This window comes from Mobula birostris, chromosome 6 (genome assembly GCF_030028105.1).
Source record: "Mobula birostris isolate sMobBir1 chromosome 6, sMobBir1.hap1, whole genome shotgun sequence".
In the NCBI taxonomy this organism is placed as follows: domain Eukaryota; kingdom Metazoa; phylum Chordata; class Chondrichthyes; order Myliobatiformes; family Myliobatidae; genus Mobula; species Mobula birostris.
The window spans coordinates 12,341,297-12,365,474 of NC_092375.1; the positions used below are offsets into that span (position 1 = coordinate 12,341,297).

The 24,178-nt window shown below is 42.6% G+C and overlaps 1 protein-coding gene across 4 annotated transcripts in view; it reads right to left on the bottom strand.

Annotated features, from left to right (window-relative positions):
• The window catches only part of gabpa (GA binding protein transcription factor subunit alpha), a 75,270-nt gene that overhangs the window by 17,159 nt on the left and 33,933 nt on the right, over window positions 1-24,178 (bottom strand). For 3 of the 4 annotated variants that reach the window (XM_072259879.1, XM_072259877.1, XM_072259878.1), the window contains 6 exons: window positions 20,504-20,651; window positions 17,625-17,709; window positions 16,306-16,554; window positions 12,528-12,722; window positions 6,936-6,992; window positions 1,481-1,621 (listed from right to left, as the gene is read on the bottom strand). In XM_072259879.1, the coding sequence (XP_072115980.1) occupies window positions 1,481-1,621; window positions 6,936-6,992; window positions 12,528-12,722; window positions 16,306-16,554; window positions 17,625-17,709; window positions 20,504-20,651 (875 nt within the window). The remainder of the gene's footprint in view (window positions 1-1,480; window positions 1,622-6,935; window positions 6,993-12,527; window positions 12,723-16,305; window positions 16,555-17,624; window positions 17,710-20,503; window positions 20,652-24,178) is intronic. The other variant, XM_072259880.1, reaches the window with a different exon arrangement.

Consider the following 24,178-nt stretch of genomic DNA (forward strand, 5'->3'; position numbering starts at 1 on the left):
GGAGTACAGTTAAGTCAATCATCAAGAAATGGCAAGGATATGGCACAGCTGTGTAAATATACATGAGCAGGCTGTCCTCAAAAACTGAGTGCCCGTGCAAGAAAGGGACTAGTGAGGGAGGCCACCAAGAGACCTATGACAACTCTAGAGGAGTTACAAGCTTCAGTGGCTGAGATGGGAGAGACTGTGCATACAACAACTGTTGCCCAGGTGCTTCACCAGTTGCAGCTATATGGGAGAGTGGCAAAGGGAAAGCCATTGTTGAAAAAACTCACATGAAATCTTGGCTAGAGTTTGCCAGAAGGCCTGTGGGAGACTCTAAAGTCAATTGGAACTAAAATTGAGCTCTTTTGGCCATCAGACTAAATGCTATGTTTGGTGTAAGCCAAACACCGTACATCATCAAAAACACACCATCTCTACCGTGAAGAATGGTGGTGACTGCATCATGCTATGGGGATGCTTCACTCAAGGCGGCCCTGGAAGGCTTGTGAAGATAGAGGGTAAAATGAATACAGAAAAATACAGGGACATCCTGGAGGAAAACATGATGCAGTCTGCAGGAGAACTGTGATTTGGGAAAAGTTTTGTTTTCCAGCAAGACAATGACCCCAAGCATAAAGCCAAAGCTACACAGGAATGGCTTAAGAACAACAAAGTTAATGTCCTGGATTGGCCAAGCCTTAATCCAATTGAAAATCTGTGGCTGGACTTGAAAAGGTCTGTTCACTCACAAGCCCCATGTAATTTGACAGAGCTTGAGCAGTTTTGTAAAGAAGATTGGGGAAAAATTGCAGTGTCCAGATGTGCAAAGCTGACAGAGACCTATCCACACAGACTGAAGGCTGTAATTGTTGCCAGAAGTGCATTTACTAAATACAGTACTGACTTGAAGGGGATGAGTAATTATGCATTGCATTATTTTGTTTTATGAGGTAGGGAACTTGAAGATAAAGAAGTTGGATAAAAATGGTACAGCATGGGAACCCTGTGCTTATCGTTATTGGTCCATGGCATAAAAAAGGTTTGAACCCCTCTCTAGTACTTTGTGTAACTGATGGAATCCTTTGCAAGATGATGAGAACTCAAGGACTAAATGCCCTACTTGTGGGGCAGAATGAGTAGATGCTTTTTAATTGTTTTCTTTATATTTGTAAAGCAGTTTAAAAAGCTGAAATAATTTTAGTAGCATGTTTAATTAGATTTTGGCTGTGTTTGAATAGACGTGATTAAAAAGGCTTGGCTATAATGACTGTCAAAACAAATCATGTGTGGGACTAGCCACTTACACTGGGATAAACTCACACTGCTGACCCACACTGATTAGCTAGGAGCCAGCTCCCTTGCAGAGGTTCATGCCTGGAGATGATTCAAATTAAAAGAGGATTCAGGCAACAGACAGCTGGCAGGCATCAGCAGCCCAGGCAGATGAAGGAACGTCCAGCCCATTAAAACCCACATCATCCTAATTTCCTCTTACCTGTCCTGTTCCCTGGAGAACTTCTGTCTTCACCAGAGATCCGTGGAGCACGTGGGACTTTGGCCGGCTTCGGCGTTCCAGTGAAGACCTTAATTGTGGTGGGAGTTGCCGGCTGCACTGTGGCAGGAATTATTTGGACAGCTGAAAATTAAAATAAAAACTGCAATGATCAGAGAGATCAGCTAAGCAACTGGTGTAAAGAACTATTACTCATACCAATGTTCGACTCAGAAAATGATCCCCACACTTTGACCAGACTTTATTTCTAAAAGGACACCAGTCAATGTATGAAGTGTAAAATTTCACTTCAACCCCATCAGCAGCACAGTCCTGATGAAACAAAATGATTAAATGATTTTGGTTAAATGATTAAAGAAAATGTTCCAATCCCATAGACAAGATTTACATACAACTTTGAATCTTGGAAACAATAATCCAAATTGGATCACTTTTAGGCAGCATTTATAAAATGTACTAAATGCACAATTTTAGGCAGTTCCAAGAAAATACTCGTCACCAGCAATGGCATAGCCCAGCACAATGGCAAGGTACCACAGTAACCTAGTGGCTAGTGCAATACTATTACAGCTAGGTGTGCATGGATTTCCTCTAGTGCTCTGGTTTCCTTGCACAGTCCGAAGGGGTACCGGTTAGTAGGGTAACAGGTCATTGTAATTTGTTCTATGGTTAAGCTGGGGTAAAATAGGTGAGTTGTTAGGCAGTGCAGCTCACTGGGCCAGAGGGACCTGTTCCCCACTGCATCACTAAATAAAAATAAACAAATAAATAAAGTGCTAAAAACAAAATGAAGTATTTAAGCCAAGTTAAGCAGATGTGAACAATTTTGGGTTTCCTTGATTCCCCATCATCACAGAAGCAGCCTGTCCAGCCAACCTGAGTCACTCCCCGTGATATCAAGATGCAAGTGAAACCAATGGATACAAAGGAGAAGATAAAACCCCAGCTGTATACAGAAGCCATGCACTCTAGAACCTCCAGCCGAGCTGCTTAACACCAGGACCAATCCAACAATATGGCAAGTTGCTTGCAAGTCTCCTCTTCAGCTAGACAAATCTAACCTGGGTAATTACTGACCAGCAGTCTTCAACAATGAGATCGACCATGTTACTGTTTGTGTTGTTAAGCAACATCTCTCACAAATAACCTGCTCTCTGATCTTCTGGCAGGCCTGCTGCATTCACCAGCAACTTTTATGTGTGTTGCTTGAAGTTCCAGTATCTGCAGATTTCCTCGTGTCTCTGATGTTCTGTTAGGCTTTGCCATACCATGATCTGCAGCGGCATGGTAGCTAGCGCTTAGCACAATGCTTTACAGTACAGGCTACCTGGTTTCAATTCCTGCTGCAGCCTGTCAGGAGCTTGTATGCTCTCCCCATGACCACGTAAGTTTCCACTGGGTGCTCCGGTTTCCTCTCACAGACCAAATGTTGGTAGGTTAAGTGGCCATTTAAATTGCTGTGTGATTAGTCTAGGGCAGGGGGTCCCAACCTGGGGTTCATAGACCCCCCCTGGTTAATGGTAGGGGTCCATGGCATAAAAAAAGGTTGGGAACCCATGGGCTAGGGTTATGTAGGTGGGTTGCTGAGCTGGGCAGCTTGTCGGGCTGGAAAGGCCTGTTCAGCACTGTATTTCTAAATAAATAAATCAATTTATTATCAAAGTACATGTATGTCACCATACACTACCCTGAGATTCATTTTCTTGTGGGCATTCACAGTAGATACAATGAAACACAACAGAATCAATGAAAAGCTACAGAGTCAGACAACCTACATTCCTAAGGCATACAGGTGATTAGGGTAATCAGTTACATGGGTGTAACTGGGTGGTCCATCTATGCCACGAACATATTAGGGATTTTGGTTCAATCAAACCTGCACCAATCAACTGCATCTGTCAACAAAATCCTTAATATACTTGCTTAGATTTCAGATTCAGATTTATCAATCCTGTGTCGTCATCACTGTCTGATATGGGTGGTGAGGAGGCTACTGCATAGGATCTAAGTAAGCTGCAGAGAACTGTAAATTTAGTCACCTCCATCATGGACACTAGCCGCCAAAGAATCCAGGACATCTTCAAGGACCGATGCCTCAAAAAGGTGGCGTCCATCATTAAGGATCCCCATCCCCCAAGTAACGCCTTGTTCTCATTGCTACCACCTGGGAGGAGGTACAGAAGCCTGAAGGCACACACTCAACGGTTCAGGAACAGCTTCTTCCCCTTTGCTATTCGATTTCTGAATAGACAAAGAACCCATGAACGCTACCTCACTACTTTTCTTATTGCTATTTTTGACCACAATGCTTGGCAGAAAACACAGAGCACAAGCAACAGAACAATAACAATAAGCCCTGTTCCTCCCTCCCTCCCCAACACACACACAAAAAAACAGTCCTCCAACACCAGGATAGGCCACCACCAGTCTCCAGGCCTTTGGGCACTGGGCTTTGATTTCTATGCTTGTTGTTCCTGTACCTGCCCAATAATCCATTAAAGGCATTTACACAATTCCCTCAACAACTCTGTGGAAGTTCCACAAACTCTGCACTGTTTTGGGGTGAAGTGTCTTTTTCTGAATTTGCTTTCCAACTTCTTTTTATCAATTTTCTCCAGTTTTGCTCTTTATCCCCCAAGTGAAAACATTTGATCTGTATCAGCACTGTCAGCACCCTTCTTAACACCAAAGGTCTCTCTCTATCAGATCATCTTTCAGCTTCCCCATTTCAAAAGGCACCCAGTGTTCAGCTCCACGATCGATAGCCATACAGGTATCAATTACCCACACCAGTGTCTGCACAACACGAACAGGCCTGCTCACAGTAATCCAAATGAGGTCTGGACAAGGTTCAAAGTTTGGCAAGATTTCTCAGCTCTCCAATCCCATCTCGCTAAAAACAAATCCTTGTGTCATGGCCTAATTTACAGTATTGTGTATATGCTCCTGATGAAGGGTCTCGGCCCAAAACATTGACTGTTTACTCTTTTCCATAGATGCTGCCTAGCCTGCTGAGTTCCGCCAGCAATTTGTGTGTATTGTATATATGCTTCCTCAGATTCTATTGCTTCTCTATACCAGTTATTCATACTTCTCAGGTATTTGCAACCTCACCATGTTTCCTAATATAACACTTCACTTTTGCACTGACAGTTGTTTGCTCTGAAGCACAGAAGCTGAGCAGAGACCTGCTGGAAGTTTATAAAATTAAGAGGCTTAGATCATACAGATAGTCAGAATTTTCGTCCCCACCCAAAACCTCCAGAGTAGAAATGGCAAGAAATGCCAGATGTTAGAGGGCCTGCATTTAAAGTAAGAGGTGAAAAGTTTAAAGATGTATGGGCAAGTGTCCACTCTGTCTAGGCTTTTCAATATTCAATAGATTTCAATGAGATTCCCCCCGCCCTGCCTCCGTTTCTTCTAAACTACACAGAGTAGGCCCAGAGCCATCAAATGTTCTTCATACATTAACCGTATGTATAAGACATTATCAACATCCTTTCAGACATAGAATTTTCACATGAAGCAATGGATCTTTATACTATGGCACTCTATCCACTACTTCACAATTGTTTGTGTTTGTCCATTAAATCATGCATCTTTCTAGCTACAAGCTTCTGAGTTGCTCTCAGGGAGCTTCTGACCATCAATGAAAGTCCAACAAATATCTCACAAACTTCTGTCTTGCGGTCTGATATAATATCTCCACACTACGACAATGGCTCTTAGCTTGCTAGTCTAGAGAGTCTGACAAATGGTCTATCCCTCTACCTCTCCACCATGACGCTTGCATAGATCTCCGGCACAGCAGTTAACATAACGTTTTACAGCGGCAGTGATCGGGGTTCCATTCCTGCTGCTGTCTGTTAGGAGTCTGTACATTTTCCCTGTGACCATGTGGGTTTCCTCCCACATTCCAAAAAGAGGTACAGGTAAGTGAGTTGTAGGCATGGCGACATACGTGGCTGCCCCAGCGAATCCTTGGACTGAACTGCTCACTGATGCAAACCATACATTTCACTGCAGGTTTCAGAATCAGAATCAGATTTAATATCAGTGAAGTTTATTGTTTTTGCAGCAAAAATAAAAATAAAAGTAATGAGGTAGCGTTCATGGGTTCAGTGTCCATTCAGAAATCCAATTGAAGAGGGGAAGAAGCTGTTCCTGAATCGTTGAGTGTGGGTCTTCAGGCTTCTGTACCTCCTTCCTGATGGTAACAATGAGAACAGGGCATCATCTGGGTGATGGGGGTCTTTAATGATGGATGCTGCCTTTTTGAGGCATCGCTCCTTTTGATGTGCGTGACAAACAAAGCTGATCTTTATGTTTTATCTTTATGCTCACCTCATCTCCTGACGGGCTGTCGCTTGGGGGTCCTTGGAAGGAAGTTACTGGACACCTTTAGGTATTCAGCTGCTGTAATGCGACTATGTCTGGTGCCCTCAGCCTGTCTGTCTGACAGACAAAAGCTCTGTGGCACTCTACAACCAAGGAAATGCAATCTGATGCTGCTGGTGCTTGTTTGATGTGATGATTTAACAGCTGCTCTTCAACACGGGATTGACCCGTGAGGAGAATTCCCATACCACACAAGAGTAGCTTAGGGAGACCTTGGAGGTCCTGCTCGCAGCTGTACATTCCCAGTGTCAAGTTACAAGCCTGCAAATGATGTCTCTGAAGCTGACACTCCTCACACTGCAGCCATTGTAACTGGTGTTCAGCCACACGGCTGATGGATAATCCAAGTCTACGTTTCTGGTAACATTAAAGACATTTAAAGTGATCTCCATAATCACACGCAACTTAAAACTATTCACTCTTGGCCAGCATTCACAGTGGGCTCAACTCTGAAAAGTGTAAAAATGCAAAAGGTAGTTCCCCCCTCCAAAAAATCTTGTCATTAAAAAACCCAATGCAACTAAAATGGTAACCAAAAAACGACAAGTCTTTAATTCAAAAGTAACTGTTTCATTGCAAAATTCACAGAGAGCATGTGTATAAGGTGAGAGGGCTTAATTTAAAAGGAAATGTGAGGGGCAAGATTTGTTTTAAAACACAGAGTGTTGGGTGCATGGAACATTCTGCCAGGAGTGGTGGTAGAGGTAGATACATTAGGGACATTTAGATAAGCACATAAATGTGAGGAAAATAGGCTATGGACATTGTGTAGGCAGAATAGATGAGCTTAGTTGGCCTTTTGACTATTAATATTTGGTTCAGTACAACACTGTGGGCCGAAGGGCCTGTTTCTGTGCTGTACTATTCTATGTTGTAAAACTGAAGGCCTCATCCAGACATCCAAGTTAACTGAAGTTGAATGAGAGCACAAAATCAATGTAAAACATGACCATTTGTTGGTGGAATGACAGGACGAAACATCAGCTAAGAATCAAAACAAACAGGTACACAGAAGGTTGATCCTGTCACAAGTACTCACGTTGATCAATGGTAACAGTTGTTATTTCACCTGTGTGCTCTTGGCTTGCCAATACGTCTGTAAGGCAAAAATAAGCTCAATTAACTAAATTACCAAAACATTTACCCCATGTATGTAATGAAAATCTGTGACAAGTATCATATTTATTTCATTCGAACACCACATACTAGTGAATAAGGCCTTAGTTGGTCAGGGTCAACTATGGTTGTTACAGGTCTAGGTACACAAGCCAGGGCAGTACGATACAGACAGCAAGCTGTTGCCCATGCAGCAGGCTCCCCCTCCTCACGCATCTGATGAACCCAAAGGAAGGGCAGAAACCGATAGTTTGGCATCAGCGGCATCGTAGGAGTTGCCTGTCAGTGGTAAACTCAACGCAGTACTACCTTCAGGACTCCAGCTCCAGGTTTTTTCCCTCAGGTTTTACTCATGAAGTCTTCCTCGTGAGAGGGTATCGCTGCAAGACAGCTGAGCTTTGAGACCAGTTTCCCTTCTCCTAGATGAGCTGCCAACCACAGCAGACAAGCCATATCTGCCTGACGTGAATGGTTTTAAGTTGCCAGCAGCGTGCCTTTGCCTCTTCTCCTGTCAGCAGAAACTGTTCCGCCGGGCTTAGTAACTAACTACATAGTGTATGTTAATTTAAATTATGGCTCAACGCTAAAACAGATGTTTCACAAGTTTAACTGTCGAAAGAGGGCTGGGTGCAGGAGGTGATACTCCATGCACAGTTAGTTATTACTGATAGCATTCTTCAATTATTCCATTCAAACATGTGACACTAACGCAGGAGCATAAAAACACCACCTCCAAGTTCCTTTAAGCCACAGTAACTTGAATTGTAACTAGGTCACAGTAACTTACCTCAAAGTTCAAAGTAAATTTATTATCAAAGTATATTCATGTCACTGTATACAACCCTGATATTCATTCTCACGTGGGCATACTTAGTAAATCCAACCACCATAACAGAATCAATGAAAGACTGCACCCAACAGGGTGGACAAACAATGAGCAAAAGGCCAACAAACTGTGGAAATGCCGAAAGAAAGAAAAAAAGAAAACAAAGAGAAATAACAATAATACATATATAAGCAATAAATATTGAGAACATGACATGAAGAGTCCTCGAAAGTGAGTCCATAGGCTGTGGGAACAGTTCAGTGATGGGGCGAGTGAAGTTCTCCCCATTGGTTCAAGAGCCTGGTGGTTGAGGGACAGTAATTGTTCCCAAACCTGATGGTGAATCCTGAGGCTCTTGTGGCTTCTTCCTGATGGCAGCAGTGAGAAGAGAGCATATCAATAAGGCTGAAAGAGTACAGAGAAAATTTACCAGGACTTTAGGACCCGAGTTATAGTGATCGGTTGAACAGGTTAGAACTTTATTCCCAGGAGTGGAGGAGAATGAGGGAAGATTTGATAGAGGTACACAAAATTTTGAGGAGTATTGATAGGGTAAATGCAAGCAGGTGTTTTCCACTGAGGTTGGGTAAGACTAAGACTAGAAGTCATAAGTTACAAATGATATATCAAATACTTAAGGAGGAACTTTGCGCAGGGGATGGCGCGAGTATGGAATGAGATGTCAGCGGAAGTGGTGGATGTGGATTCAATGTAAGATTTAAGAGACGTTTGGGTAAGTACATGGATGGAAGGTGTATTGTGGGCTATGGTCCAGGTGCAGGTCAATGGGAATAGACAGAATTAACATTTCCAAAAGACCATAAGATTATAGGAGCCAAATTAGGCCATTTGACCCATTGAGTCTGCTTCACTATTTCATCATGGCTGATCCATATTCCCTCTCAGCCCCAACCTTCTGCCTTCTCTCCGTAACCCTCAAGCCGTGACTAATCAAGAATCTATCAATCTCTGCCTTAAATATACCCAGTTACAGTACTTAGCCTCTTCAGCTGCCTGTGGCAATGAATTCCACAGATCGCCACTCTCAAGCTAAAGAAGTGCCCCATCTCTTTTCTAAATGGACATCCCTCTATTCTGAGGCTGCGTCCTCTGGCCTTAGACTCCCCCACCATAGGACACATCAAGTCCACATCTAATCTATCTAGGCCTTTCACCATTCGATAATATTCTGAGAATGCCAACTGTACTAATGGCAATGCAAGGTTCACCCACCACCATCTTATTATTTCAAAGGCAAAGGCAATTAGAGAGAACTGGTAAAGCAGGGCAATGCCTACAATGCCCATTTCTAAAGAATAAATGAAAAACTGCTTTGAGTAATTAGCTATCCATTTAGGAGCTCCAGCACCAATCAAACACAAGTGTACGAAGGCACTGGACAAGGTTAGGGATAAGACTCTGCTAACAATAAAAGAGGTATCAGTCCATTAAAAGTAAAGTCTTCCCCACCATTGAGAACATTTACAAGGAGCACTGTCACTGGAAAGCAGCACGCACTGTCAAAGTCCCCCACCATCCAGACTACACTCTCTTCTCACTGCTGCCACAGGGAGCTGGTACAGGAGCCTCAGGTCCTCCAGCAACAGGTTCTGGAAGTTATTACGCTTTAATCATCAGGCTCCCGAACCAGAGAGGGTAACTGCACTCACCATGAACTGATTCCACAATCTACAGACCCACTTTCACAGACTCTACAACTCATGTTCTCAATATTATTTATTTATTATTATTATTATTATTAATTGTCTTTCTTTTAGTATTCGCACAATTGGTCAGCTTTTGCATACTGGTCGTTTGTCCATGTATTATGTTGCTTTGCATTTACTGTGAATGCCCTCAGGAAAATGAATCTCATGGTGACATGCGCTGCACTTTGATAATAAATCTACTTTGAATTTTGAAAGTATGTTTTGAGGAGCACTTGAGAGATAAGTGTGGTAAGGTGCACAGAGGTTGAAAATTAGGGGCCTTAGTCATTGATGCTTTGATCTGCTAGAATTAAAACCTGGAAGATACAATTTGTTTGATGAGCTATAGAAGATTAAAGAGGCAGGAAGGGGTGAAGCCATAGGGGACATTAAAACAAAAATGAGAAATCTGTAACTGAGATGGTGCCAAGATGAGAGCTAATGTAGGTCAGTTGATGGATGAACAGTGCTCAAAATCAGATACAGAAAGGCAGCAGAGTTGAAAGGAAAGTTCCATAAATAACATTTCAGTCAGCGATATGATAAAAGTTGAACATAAAGAACTGTAGTTGCTGGAACTCAAGACAAAAACAGAAAGTACTAGAAGTACTCAGCCAGTCAAGTAGCATCTGTGGAAATAGAAACCAGTCAGTGACCCTTCCTCAGAACAGAATAGTGGAAGGTTTATAGTTGGAGAGAGTTTAAGACAGCAGATAAGGAGCACCAGTAATGACTATTAGTGAGGCATTTTGAAGAAATGAGATGGAGCTTAGGAGACAATGGCACCTAATGGTGTCTCCTTTGCTTGCATCTTCGGAAAAAGCTCTATTTCTATCTATTTTTCCCTTTCAGGGTTCTTTTGAAGACCTTGATCTGGAGTTACACACCAACTTTGTTTCTTTGCGGGAATAGGACCCGCTCTTGGGGTCTCACGACTGGCCGTTATTCGTTATACCAAGGATGCGGCCTAGAAGATTAGCTTGCCTTCAGAGTTTCTGGATTTCGTGGCTCTGGAGGCAGGTGGACTCAAGGTCAGTGCCTCTGCAGGAAATCGGTGTCATGGGAAATGAAAGGTATCTGGCTGTGTGCCCAGGGACCCGAGTTCCTTAGGCACAGAGCTCGGAAAAAGTGACACAATGGACTTTTAACATCGTAAATCAGTGAGTTGTCTGTTACGCCTCCCCTCTCACTGTGAAACGAGAACACCTCCTTTTCCCTTATTAGGGAGAAAGAGAGCCTGTGGTATGTCCAATTACTGGGTAAACGAGTAGTCTTTGGGGTACTGCAGTCTGTGTCTTTATTGATGCTTTGCTGCATGCTTGCATGCTCGGTGGAGTGAGCCGATACTTTTTTTTGCTGGTGAGGGAGGGGGGATCATTGCCTTGCTGCTGTTTACGTGCGGGAGGGGGAGCTGGGGGGGGGCTTTGGGGTTCCAACATTTAACTGTCATTCATTCTTTGGGGCACTCCTCTGTTTTTGTGCATGGTTGCGAAGAAAAATAATTTCAGGATGCACATTTCTCTGACATAAAATGTACCTTTGAAACCTTTGATAAAGGGACATAAATATGCCACATCCAGGTGTCGTTGATTAATCACCAACATATCCAAGGACCCCATCCACATTGGACATTCTTTCTCTCTCCTTTCGGACAGTAGATACAAGAACCTGGAAGTTCAAGAATGACTTCTATCCTGCTGTTGCAAGACTACTGAACGGTTCCAGAGTGTAAAATGGACTACCGACCTCACAATCTAACTCATTATGACCTTCCACTTTATCTTCCCGAATAGCACTTTACTGTAACCATGACACCTTATTCTGCACTTGTTATTGTTTGACCTTGTACTACCTCAATGTGTTGTTGGAATGAATTGATCTGTAAGTTTTTTCCACTGTACTTGGGTACATATGACATTAATAAACTAATTCAGAGAAAATGATGAGAGAGCAGTTAATCTGAAGTTGGAGAATTCAATATTTATTCCATTTATTCAGGAGCAGCATAGCAGTATGGCTGTTAGCATAACTCTATTACAGCGCCAGTGACGCAGGTTCAATTCTTCCGCTGCCTGCAAAGAGTTTGTATGTTCCTCCTTCGACCATGAGTTTCCTATGGGTGCTCTGGTTTTCTCCCACATTCCAAACGATGTACCGGTTAATAGGTTAATTGGTCACATGGGTGCAAATGCGTGGTGCAGGAACAATGGGCCAGAACTGAACTGAAATATGCCTTTTGTGTTTATCTCGTGTGTTGTCAATCATTTTTTTATGTTGCCATTTGTGCGTTTGGTGGGGGGAGGGGTGTTTGATGTTTTTCTATGAACGGGTTGGTTCCATGGTTCTTCTTTGTTTTGTGACTGTCTGTGGAGAAGACAAATTTCAGGGTTGTTTACTGCATACATAATAAATATTCTCTGAACCCTGAGAAGAGCCTGTTACGGTGCAGTAGCTCTAAATAATAAATAAATAAATTCAAGGGGTGTATTCCAGAGAGATTTTCCAATCCCTTGGAATGACAATTTTCCAACCTCAAGATTCAAAACAGTTTATTGTCATTCTTCAGTATATGAGTGTAAAGGAGAACAAAATGATTGTTTCTGTGGATCAAATGCAGCGTAGAAAAACACAATAAGCATAAAGAATACAGTAAGTATAAAAATAAATATTAAAAACAATCCTATAAAACACAATGTACAAAAAACTGTTATATATAAAGACTGATTATATACAAAGCATGCCAGGCGATGTATATGTTCTGGTGGGCATGTGGGTGGGGAAGGGCAGTTGCTGGGGTAGGTTATTGGGTACCCACACCACCACAGGTAAACCACCTCTCATTGTTTCCCATTAGCATGCTTTAGCACCCTTTTCACTCCAGTTCATTAGTTTTTCTTTCCACAGACTCTGCTTTAATGACCGAGTTCTTCCAGCAGTTTGGTTTTTGATAAGAGTACATTTTGCACTGGGGTTTACTCACACTTCCTCAGCAATTCCAAGTGGCTCCACAGAATTTCTCCTTTTGGTACTCGCTGCAGGAACTCTTCCTGGCTGAGGGAACACAGGTCTTTCCCCAACATGGTCAGTTCCTTCACATCCACGTCCATCATGGCAAACTCCTTCATCACCCACACAGCCCAGTGCAACACTTGGTCGACTGACCACTGAATTGGATCTAGAGTAGGAAAGTAAGACACCTGGGTGAAATCCAAAAGCACAAACCATTACAGCACAGTGCAGGCCCTTCTGTTCACGATGTGCCAATCTTTTAACTAAGACCAATATAACCCAGCCCTCCAGTTTTCTATCATTCATGTGAATATCTAAGAGTTTCTTAGATGCCCCTAATGTATCTGCCTCGACCATCACCCCTAGCAGGGGGTTCCACGCACCCACCATTCTGTAATAAACTGTTAATCAATTGCAAAATTTAAGAGAAGTTTGGATGAGAGGGGTATGGAGGACTATGGTTAAGGTATGGGTTGATGGGTCCAGGCAGAATAATAGCTTGGCACAGACTAGAGGGGCTGAGGGGCGTGCTTCTGTGTTGTAGTGTGGTACAAGCCATTTCTGCAATGGAAAAAAGTCTCTGGCTATCTAGTCGATCGATGCCTCTTACCTTGTATTCCACTATCAATTTGCCTCACACCCTCCTTTGCTCAAGGGTAGGAGTTCCCAACCTTTTTTTTTTAATGCCATGGACCCCTATTATCAACTGAGGGGTCCATTGCCCCTAGGTCGGGAACCCCTGCTCCTTAGAGAAAAGAACTAGCTTGCTCAACTTACAAACACATAGCCCTTCATTTTTCTATCATCGATGTGCCTAAAACTTTAAATTAGTGGGTGCTACTGTACTGTAGCAGCTAGCACAACACTATTACAGCGCGCTGTGTTCCGGAGCTCAGAGTTCAACTCCGGCACCGCTCTGTAGGGAGTCTCCTTACGTCCTCCCCAGCGGAAAGCCAGTTTTCCATAGGTGCTCCGGTTTCCTCCCACAGTCCAAAGGTGTACAGGTAGGTTAACTGGTCAATATAAATGGTAAACAACAGGAATTCTGCAGATGCTGGAAATTCAAGTAACACACATCAAAGTTGCTGGTGAACGCAGCAGGCCAGGCAGCATGTCTAGGAAGAGGTACAGTTGACGTTTCAGGCCGAGACCCTTCGGCCTGAAACGTCGACAATATAAACGGTCCTGTAATTGGGTTCAGGTTAATCAGGTTTGTCGCGGGTGGCTCAAAGAGCTGAAAAGACCCATTTCCTTTTTTTTTTATGTACAGTGGTAATTCTAATCTATTAGGCTAAGTAATGGTATTAGTTGTTAAGAAACATAGTAACAATAGTTTCCATAAATCTCTTCTGGACCATTTCTTCTGGTCCAAAATGTTGTATGTAAGCCTATGTAACAACCATTGTAGGTGTTTATATCCTAACTTGTTCATGCTTGCTCCTGCCCCCAGACATAATTATCCAATCCCTATGTACTTATTTAATTAATTTTATCATTTGAAAAGACCCATTTCCATGTTGGGTTATTAGTTCTTTGAGGACCAAGAACCTGAAAAAAAAGGTTGCAAGCTAGCGAAATAAAATTTGGTGGTCAAATGAGAAGGTACCCTGCATCCTATCTCATTGTTTTCAGTTAAAACATCAGATTTGTCTGTTCTGTCACTTAAATTTATAACGGATTTTCTCCTGTCTTGACTCATGAATCTTTAAAGATCAGCAACACAAGCTGCCTTTGCTGGCAACACTCAGATCCTACAAACAATTGCAGAGTCCAGTTTTGCTTTCTTCACCCAAGAACGAGTAAAATAGAGATAACATAATATTTGTGGTTATTAATGTTTGAAAAAAAAACCTGGGGCCACTAAATTACCATCAGTACCTATCAGGGATGGGTGCTATTGTTCTTGGGGGGGGGGGAAGGGAGGGAAGGGAAGAGGAAGGGGGGAGAGAAGGGGGGAGAGGGGGGGAGAGGGAGGGAGAGAAGGGGGGGAGAGGGAGGGAGAGAAGGGGGGAGAGGGAGGGAGAGAAGGGGGGAGAGGGAGGGAGAGAAGGGGGGAGAGGGAGGGAGAGAAGGGGGAGAGGGAGGGAGAGAGGGGGGGAAAGGGAGAGAGGGGGGAGAGGGAGGGAGAGAGGGGGGGAGGGAGAGAGGGGGGAGGGAGAGAGGGGGGGAGGGAGAGAGGGGCGGAGGGAGAGAAGGGCGGAGGGAGAGAAGGGCGGAGGGAGAGAAGGGCGGAGGGAGAGAAGGGCGGAGGGAGTGGGAGAGAGAGGGGGAGAGGTATCACATACAATACCCCTTGATAAAGGTATACAAAATTATGTGGGGTATAGATAGGACAAATGCAAGCAGGCTTTTTCCACTGAGGTTGTAAGGTCATAGGTTAAGGGTGAAAAGTGAAATATTTAAGAGGAGCCTGAGGGGGAACCTCTTCACTCAGAGGGTGATGCAAGTGTGGAATGAGCTGCCACCACCAGTGGAAGTAGTGGATGCATATTCAACTGCAAAATTTAAGAGACGTTTGGATAAGTACATGGACGGGAGGGGTTCAGGTTCGGGTCAATGGGATCAGGCAGAATAACAGGATGGCATGGACCAGATGGGCTGAAGGGTCTGTTTCTGTGCTTTAGTGCTGTATGACTCTGTGGCCCTATAACCCTCAACATGAATTCTTAAGATGACAAGGCATCTATAAATGAGAAATAGAACCAAGTTAGCATTTTCCACTTATTTCTCCTCGCCTGCCAATGGATGACTCATTGCTGGCATATGACTCCCTGATGTGATTCATTTGTGTTGTACATAGCTGCTCATTATTTCTGCCTCAGCACTGACTGCTAACAGCCCATTCAATTAAATCTGTAAGGTCTCGTGTGGACCTCAGTTTGACACTACTTTCAAGTTCCTACTCTCATTTAGAAAAGGCAATGTGTTACTGGTGTCAGAATGGAAAACTGGTACGTTAATAGGGCTTCCATTTGGGATGGTGCAAGGTGAGTTTTGAGATGCAGCAAGGGACCTAATCAGTCGTCCATAGGAGTGTTCAAATTGACATGGGAGACACTAACATTTACATTCAGAGTCTCTCACTGTGATCAACTGTGGAAGTTGTGGCAAGGTAAGGGTTAACCATGTTCCAGCATCAGTAGATTGCAGAAAGGGCAGGCAGCCCAAGCAAAAAAAAATCTTTGAAGAAAATAGCTTCCCTTTGTATGGCAGATTCCCAGAGCCATTTTGGCTTCCTGAAGAAGAGGTAAGTATGTAACAGAAAGATGCGAAACACACACACACCTACCTCGGTCAATTGCTTTACTAATTTCAAAGTATCATCAGTTGTTACTTGTTGAATTGTGAATGGGGATTGATCTTGCAGGGAATTTGAACAGTCTACCAAATGGTCAATATTGTAATTGCTAGTCAATTCTGTATAAAAATGGCATTTCTCTGTTCAGAATTCAGAATAGTGTAGTGACGCTGCTCTCCTTGTGCACAAGGAAAATAAGATGTGGTCAAGGAACAAGTGTGAGTTTTCAAAGTCCAATTAATCAGCAGTGACACAGTTTTAAAGAAGTGAAATAAACAGTCAACAAGAATTTTGCTTCAGTATAGGAAAGCTGAGGGAGAAACAATTGGAATGTATTTTCTTGGAAAATACAGTAATTTATGAGACAAAAGAACATAAGGACAGGCAAAAATGAAGGGGGCATAATTGCTAGCGGACAGATGGGGTGAGCGGCCTCTACACCAAACTGTACCATATGGAATTCCGAGATGTTCCTGTTCTTTCCGATAACCCTCAAGGGCAGCGGCCCACCGCGTTACTTGTTCTGAAGTCTCATCTGGGATTGCTGTCAGCTGCTTTGAGCCGTCCAGCGTTATGACTTGTGCTTCCTCCACAAGGGCCTCAGTGCCTGCATGATGTGTTGCGTCCGGGTCAATTACCACCTCGACTGTTTCAACGGGCTTAACAATCTCCAGGATGTTAAGCTTCGGCTCCACTCCTGCTAAAAGTAACAACACTTAGAAAAACAAGACTCACTTCCTCACTAACAAATTAACTATTGCCAAACAACAGAAAAACTTTTAAACACAGTAAAGCAGGCAAGTAATTAGCAAGTGAAACTGAAGATAGATGGTCCACATTGGGAAGGAATAATAAAGCTACATAATCTTTTTTAAAATATGGACCAATTTTTTAACCTGATTCTAATATGGGTCTCTATTGTGGACCGAGAGTGGGAAGGGTGCAGGGGGAAGGGGAATCGTGGTTGGGAAAAGAGGACAGGAGAGGGGAGGGAGCAGGAAACACCAGAGAGACATTCTGTAAAGATCAATAAACCAATTGTTTGATCAAATGATCTTGCCTGGTGTCTCAGGGCTGGGTGTGTCTGTACTCACGCCACCCCCACACTCTTGGCAGTCTTTCTCTGCCACCCGTCCCACACCCCTCCCGCACTTCACCCTCGCCATTCCCAACAACCTTTGCTCTCACCAGATTTAAAGACTCACTCTCCACTCCACGTTGACAAATACAGTACTGTACAGAAATCCTTGTGTATGTGTTGTATGTTACTTGCACTTCTATGCAAGTGAAAAGTAATTAAAACAAGCAAAGCTCAAAACAGAGTTTGAGATTGAGGCAAAGAAGCTAATTGTTACTGGTCATAGAACGAGAGAATAAAGATGGTGATCAAAAAAACTCATGGTCTGCAGGGAAGTATGGGGAATGCTGGAAAACTGCATTTTGAGCTCCCTTTGTGTTTCGGCAGCTGTTTCCTATTCAATCCCACCCCCATCTCCAGCTTTCACTGCAGTCATCTGCAGCCGGACTGGTTTGGATAAGTGTCTGTTCAGTACTCTATTCATACAGGGTAAAGGCAGGCAGAGACACGATCTCAATAATACTCTTCACTGCATCGCATTCCTGAAAATGGGGTCATGAAACAGACAGAAAACAAAATGAATACTCAATCTGCGAACATGCCAGTAAATTTTTGATTGGGCTTCTATCAGCCCTGCTTGAAGTGTGTCTGCTTGAGCCTGGAGCATAGCATGCGATGTAGAACAAGCTTACCTTGTCTGGAAATGACTTCCACACTGAGCTGAACAGTACCATCGGTTTTCACTCCCTGATCGTATAAACTGCGATTTGGATCCAGCTATCAGACAGACAAAATAAGAAAAGTTGTCTGACGCAAAAATCATTCCTAAGTCAAATTCACGAACAACGATGCTGCTTCAACAGTGAAGACTGAAGAGTGATAATAAACAAAATGGTGGTGGGGGGGGGGGTGGACCGCACGCTCTCTACACTACCCCTGGAGTCCCTTCTGCTGGAAAGGGATCTAACTTCTGTAATTTGTTATCCCGAAATAAAGCAAACCTCTGCTGCAAAGTCATTCCCCCAATAATCAGATAAGCATCTTCAGGTTTCAGTAAAGTGCAAATTTACAGTGTTGAAGGATGTCACCTGGTCTGTCCATTGTGCTGGTTCATGGGTTCACCAAAGTTACACTAATCAGTCTGGCATTCTCTCCCAATTACCTATCTTTTTATGCTTGTCACTTGGTATTGTCAAGTGCACCAAGATACAGTGAAAAGCTTGTCTGGCATACTGTATATACAGATCAAATCATTACACAATGCATTGAGAAAAAGATAAAGCAGTAACAATGCAGAATAAAGTGTAAAAGCTACCAAGAAAGTGCAGTTAAACAATAAGTGCAAGATCATAATGATGCAGATTGTGAGGCTTTTGTTTCTTCTACATGATGGGAGAGAGCAGAAAAGAGAAAATACAGGGTAGGTGGGTTCTTTGATTAATCTTGCTTCTTTACTGAGGCAGTGAGGAATATAGACAGAGACCATAGAGGGGAGGTGCTGAGCTGTGTCCTCAACTCCCTGCAGTTTCCAGTACTCATGGGCAAAGCAGTTGCTACACAAAGCTATCGAGACTGAATGCTTTCTATGGCGCATCATTAAAAATTGTTGAGATTTGACAGACATGCAGAATTTCTTTAGCCTCCTGAGAAAGTAGCAGCATTGGTAAACTTCCTTGACTGTAACATCAACCAGGATGGGCTATTGGTGATATTCACGCCCAGGAAGTTGGAGCTCCCAACCCTCTCTGAGCATGTGCATCGCTCCTTTCTAAAAGGAAGTCAATGACCATCTCTTTCATTTTGCTGACACTGAGGGAAAGGTTGTTGTGATGACATCACATCACTAAACTCACCAACTCCTTCCTGTACTCCGACTCATTGCTATTTGAGATGTGAACCACTACAAATGTGCCATCTGCAAGCTTGTAGATGGACTTAAAGAAGTTAGCTCTATATTTATCAATGTACTGGGAAAAGGGTGGGGAGTAGGCTGAAGTTGCAACCTTGTGGAGCAGCAGTGTTTAGAATAATCGTGGTGGTGGTGTTGTTGCTGATCCTTACTGACTATGGCCTGTTCCTTGAAGAATACAAGAGATTCTGAAGATGCTAGAAATCCAGAGTAACACACTAACTGCTGGAGGAACTCAGCAGGTCAAGCAGCATCTATGGAAAGGAATAAAGAGTCGACTTTCCACCCTTTAAAAACCCAGCTTCTGCCTCTCCCAAACCAGTGGAAAAGCACTCAGCTCCAGTAACCCACTAAGATTTCTTCTGAAGTCTCTCCCCACTGTAACAGGTTTAATGAGAATAAATGCAATCAAACACAAAATGGTCTTTAGCTGCTCACATTACAAAGGCTCTTGGAAAAACTCAATTACTGCATCTTTGACTTCTCTGTAGCAACAAAGAGAATGCCACTTCTAATCACTCCCCAATCGTAAAAGCATCGATTAACCTTAATCTTTTGCTTTGCCCAACGCTAGGAAACAATACCGTAGATATATAGATGAGTTTCAACTTGACGATAATTAAAAGGAAAAACTACAAAGACGGAACTCCATTAAATCAGATTGTGTTTGCTTTTAAGTAAATGGTGACTTTATAAAAACTAGATTAAGGAAACCCATAGGCACTTGCCTAACGTTAATATTAGATTCAAATAAATAAATGCATTCAGTGATCAAAAATGACACACACTTTCAGGTTCATTCAAGCAAAGGCTCCAAGATGGAGATTAAGAGGAGCCCTGCATGAAAGGAGAGAGAAATTCAGGGAGGTGATGTAACAGCTTCAAGGAAGCTGCTGGTATGAGATAAGGTGGAGGGATGATGACAGAAAACAGCAGTACCGACAATATAAAGCCAGGTCCACAAACTCCTTGCTTAATGGTATAGGTCCATGGAATAAAAATGGTTGGGAATCCCTGGTATACAGGGTGAACACTCAGTCTCTGGTAATGAAGCAATGTGAGGTGTAATTTTAACCAGAGTATAAGCTTACAACCACTGCTCCCTCTAAACTATGCTTGTGTACGGCCACACAGTAATTTAAATGTTCCCACACACGTTGCCTCTGCTGCAGCACAGCTGGAATTTTCTTTCGTATAATATTTCATTAAAGTGCTGCACAGTTTTCAGGCTCTAAAAAAATTTGCTGCTCAGAGCAGAGATCGGTCTGTGGATCTACAAAATAACAGGGAATGTTGCTTGCCACAGAGGGTTAGTAGTCGTATGGAAATATCAACTGTTTATTTCTCTCCAATGATGCTGCCTCACCTGTTGAGTTCTTCCAGTTTTTCCTGTGTTAGTGCCATATGCTTGTTTTGGCTCATATCACTCTCAACCATTCCTATCCATGCACCTGTATAAATGGTATCGGCCTCTGCCATTCTCTCAAGCAGCTCATTACATACATGATAGAAATCATATGATGGGCCAAAGAACATGCACTGTACTGTAAACACACATCATACTTCAACCTTAACTAAGAGCTCAGTAGCCAAGGACTCAGTATACATAGTCCAAATTCTGTCAATTCTCCAAACAATCTCACATCAGATCTAATTCTTTACCAGGATATCTTGAAGACAAATTTCATGTGCTTCCAAGGAACACTGAAGGCGTGGTTCTAACAGTTTCTTCAGGTTACCGACAGGTTCATTGATGTCAATGGCTTGGCTGACAAACTCTGCAGTTGTGATAGTTGTCTGCTCCGCAATGCTGGAAAAAAAGAGTGAAATGGAAGAAATGAAATTCGTCAAACATCAACCATCAAGTCATTGGAATCTGCATCAGCAACATCAGGAAGAGAGAAACGAGTAATGAGAAACTCTATTATGGAGAACATCCTCACATCAGCCATTATTGTCCAGTTTGGTGCAGCATCCTCTCATAATAAACAAAAACTATAGTGAGCTGTCAGGACAGCAGAAAAGATGATTGGTTGCCTTCTACCATCACTGCATGGCTTGTGTGTGCCCAGGATAAAGAAGCAGGCAGGAAAGTCATTGCAGACATCACCCATTACTGCAAGCTGCCTTTTCCAAAAGCTCCCTTCTGGAAAATACTACAGAGCTACGAAAACAAAAAAAACATCACACCATCTTAAAAGTTTCTTCTCCCAGAGAGTTAATCTGATTAACCACTCTATCTATTACATCAGTGACTCAGTGACTGCACTGTAAGCCACTGTTTATAATTTGATTTACGTTGTAAATACATGCTGGTATTTATGCATATTTTAACCTCCAACTTATTTTTATACTTTTTTTTTTATAATTGTGAATGTTGTTGTTTTCTGTTGCATGTCATGCAACGCACCATGGCAAGTCCCTAATACATGTAAATGTATATGGAGAATAAAGCTGATCCTTGATCCTTGAGAAACTCAGATAGAGCAGTCATATAGTCTGCGGCTACACCAGCAAGCAAAAACTTGAACTACTGAAGGAAATGATACACTTCTCGAGCCTGATAGGGGTTCAGCTATTCTGGATTAGGTGTTATGCAATAGAAACATAGAAACACAGAAAACCTACAGCACAATACAGGCCCTTCAGCCCACAATGCTGTGCCGAACATGTACTAACTTTAGAAATTACCTCGGGTTACCCACAGCCCTCTATTTTTCTAAGCTCCAGGTACCTATCCAGGAGTCTCTCTTAAAAGACCCTATTATATCTGCCTCCACCACTGTCCCCAGTAAACCATTCCAGGCACTAACCACTCTCTGCATAAAAAGCTTACCCCTAACATCTCCTCTGTACCTATTTCCAAGCACCTTAAAACTGTGCCCTCTCGTGTTAGCCATTTCAGACCTGGGAAAAACCATCCGACTATCTACACGATCTATGCCTCTCATCATCATCTTATACACCTCTAATCAGGTCACCTCTCATCCTCCATCGCTCCAAGGAAAAATGACCGAGTTCACTCAACCTATTCTCAAAAGGCGTGCTCCTCATTCCAGGCAACATCCTTGTAAATCTCTTCTGCATCATTTCTATAACTTCCACATCCTTCCTGTAGTGAGGTGACCAGAACTGAGCATAGTACTACAAGTGAGGTCTGACCCGGGTCCTATATAGCTGTAATATTACCTCTGTTGATGAAGACCAAAACTCCCTATGCCTTCTTAACCACACAGTCAACCCATGCAGCAGCTTTGAGTGTCCTATGGACTCAGACTCCAAGATTCTTCTGATCCTCCACAGTGTCAAAGGTCTTACCATAAATACTATAGTCTGCCTTCATATTTTACCTACCAAAATGAACCATCTCACACTTATCTGGGTTGAACTCCATCTGCCACTTCTCAAACCAGTTTTACATCCTATCAATGCCCCGCTGTAACCTCTGACAGCCCTCCACACCATCCACAACACCCCCAACCTTTGTGTCATCAGCAAATTTACTAACCCATCCCTCTACCGCCTCATCCAGGTCATTTATAAAAATCGCGAAGAGAAGGGGTGCCAGAACAGATCCCTGAGGCACACCACTGGTGAGCGACCTCCAAGCAGAATATGACCTGTCTACAACTACTCTTTGCCTTCTGTGAGCAAGCCAGTTCTGGATCCACAAAATAATGTCCCCTTGGATCACATGCCTCCTTATTTTCTCAATAAGCCTTGCATGGGGTACCTTATCAAATGCCTTGCTGAAATCCACATACGCAACATCCACTGATCTACCTTCATCAATGTGTTTAGCCAGATCCTCAAAAAATTCAATCAGGCTCATAAGGCACAACCTGCCTTTAACAAAGCCATGCTGGCTATTCCTAATCATATTATACCTCTCCAAATGTTCATAAATCCTGCCTCTCTGGATCTTCTCCATCAACTTACCAACCACTGAAGTAAGACTCACTGGTCTATAATTTCCTGGGCTATCTCTATTCCCCTTCGTGAATAAGGAAACAACATCTGCAACCCTCCAATTCTCCGGAACCTCTCCCATCCCCATTGATGATGCAAAGATCATTGCCACAGCCTCAGCAATCTCCTCCCTCGCTTCTCACAGTAGCCTGGGGTATATCTCGTCTGGTCCAGGACTTGATGCTTTCCAAAAGCTCCAGCATATCCTCTTTCTTAATGTCTATATGCTCAAGATTTTCTGTCCACTGTAAGTCATCCATACAATTGCCAAGATCCTTTCCCGTAATGAATACTGAAAGAAAATATTCATTAAGTACCTCCGCTAACTCCTCCGGTTCCATACACAGTTTTCCACTGTCACACTTGATTGGTCCTATTCTCTCATGTCTTATCCTCTTGCTCTTCACATACTTGTAGAATGCCTTGGGGTTTTCCTTAATCCTGCTCACCAAGGCCTTCTCATGGCCCCTTCTGGCTCTCCTAATTTCATTCTTTTTTTTTTAAATTTTATTTTTATTTGGATAAGGAATTCACAAATACCATGTACTTTTTTCACACATATAACCTTTTCCATTTTTTTATATGTATAAAACTACAATTATTTATACATTCTTAAGTACACATTGAGATGATATAAAAGGAAAATAAACATTTAAATAGATAATTATGTACTGTGGTAAATCTAACCTATTAGGCTATGTAATGAAATTAGTTGTTAAGAAAAATGGTAACACTAATTTCCACACAACCCTTCTGGACCATTTCCACTGGTCCAAAATGTTGTATACAAGCCTATACACCAACCATTGTAGGTGTTTATATCCTAATTTGTTCATGCTTGCTCCTGCCCGCAGACATAATTATCCAATTCCCTATGCACTTATTTACTTAATTTTTTCATTTTTTTATCCCTTTCCCAAATCTTTCCCTTTACTTGTGTTAATTCTCTATTTTCCAAAAAAAACCAAAAAAAAAACCAAACATTTAGGCTAGGGATGCTTACGTTAGCAATATTACTGTGTTGATGAGAAGAGCAATATAAATTATTAGGAGAGTCATCTAAAGTCTGCTCGCATTGGGGTTATATATTCAATCCATTTATTCCAGATTTGATAAAATTTTTCTTTTTGAGTTCTCAGGGAGTAAGTCAACTTTTCCATTTTAAATATTTCCAAGATAATTTCATACCAATCTTCTAATGTAGGTGGTATTGGATTTAGCCATATTCTAGTGATTGATTTCTTACTTGCTGCTAAGAGGGCCTGCAGCAACTTTATATCTTCCTTCTGTTCAAGGAACAATACATGCCCCAAATAGAGCATCTCAAAGTTCAGAGGTATCTGGGACCTAAGTACCTTAACTAATGTT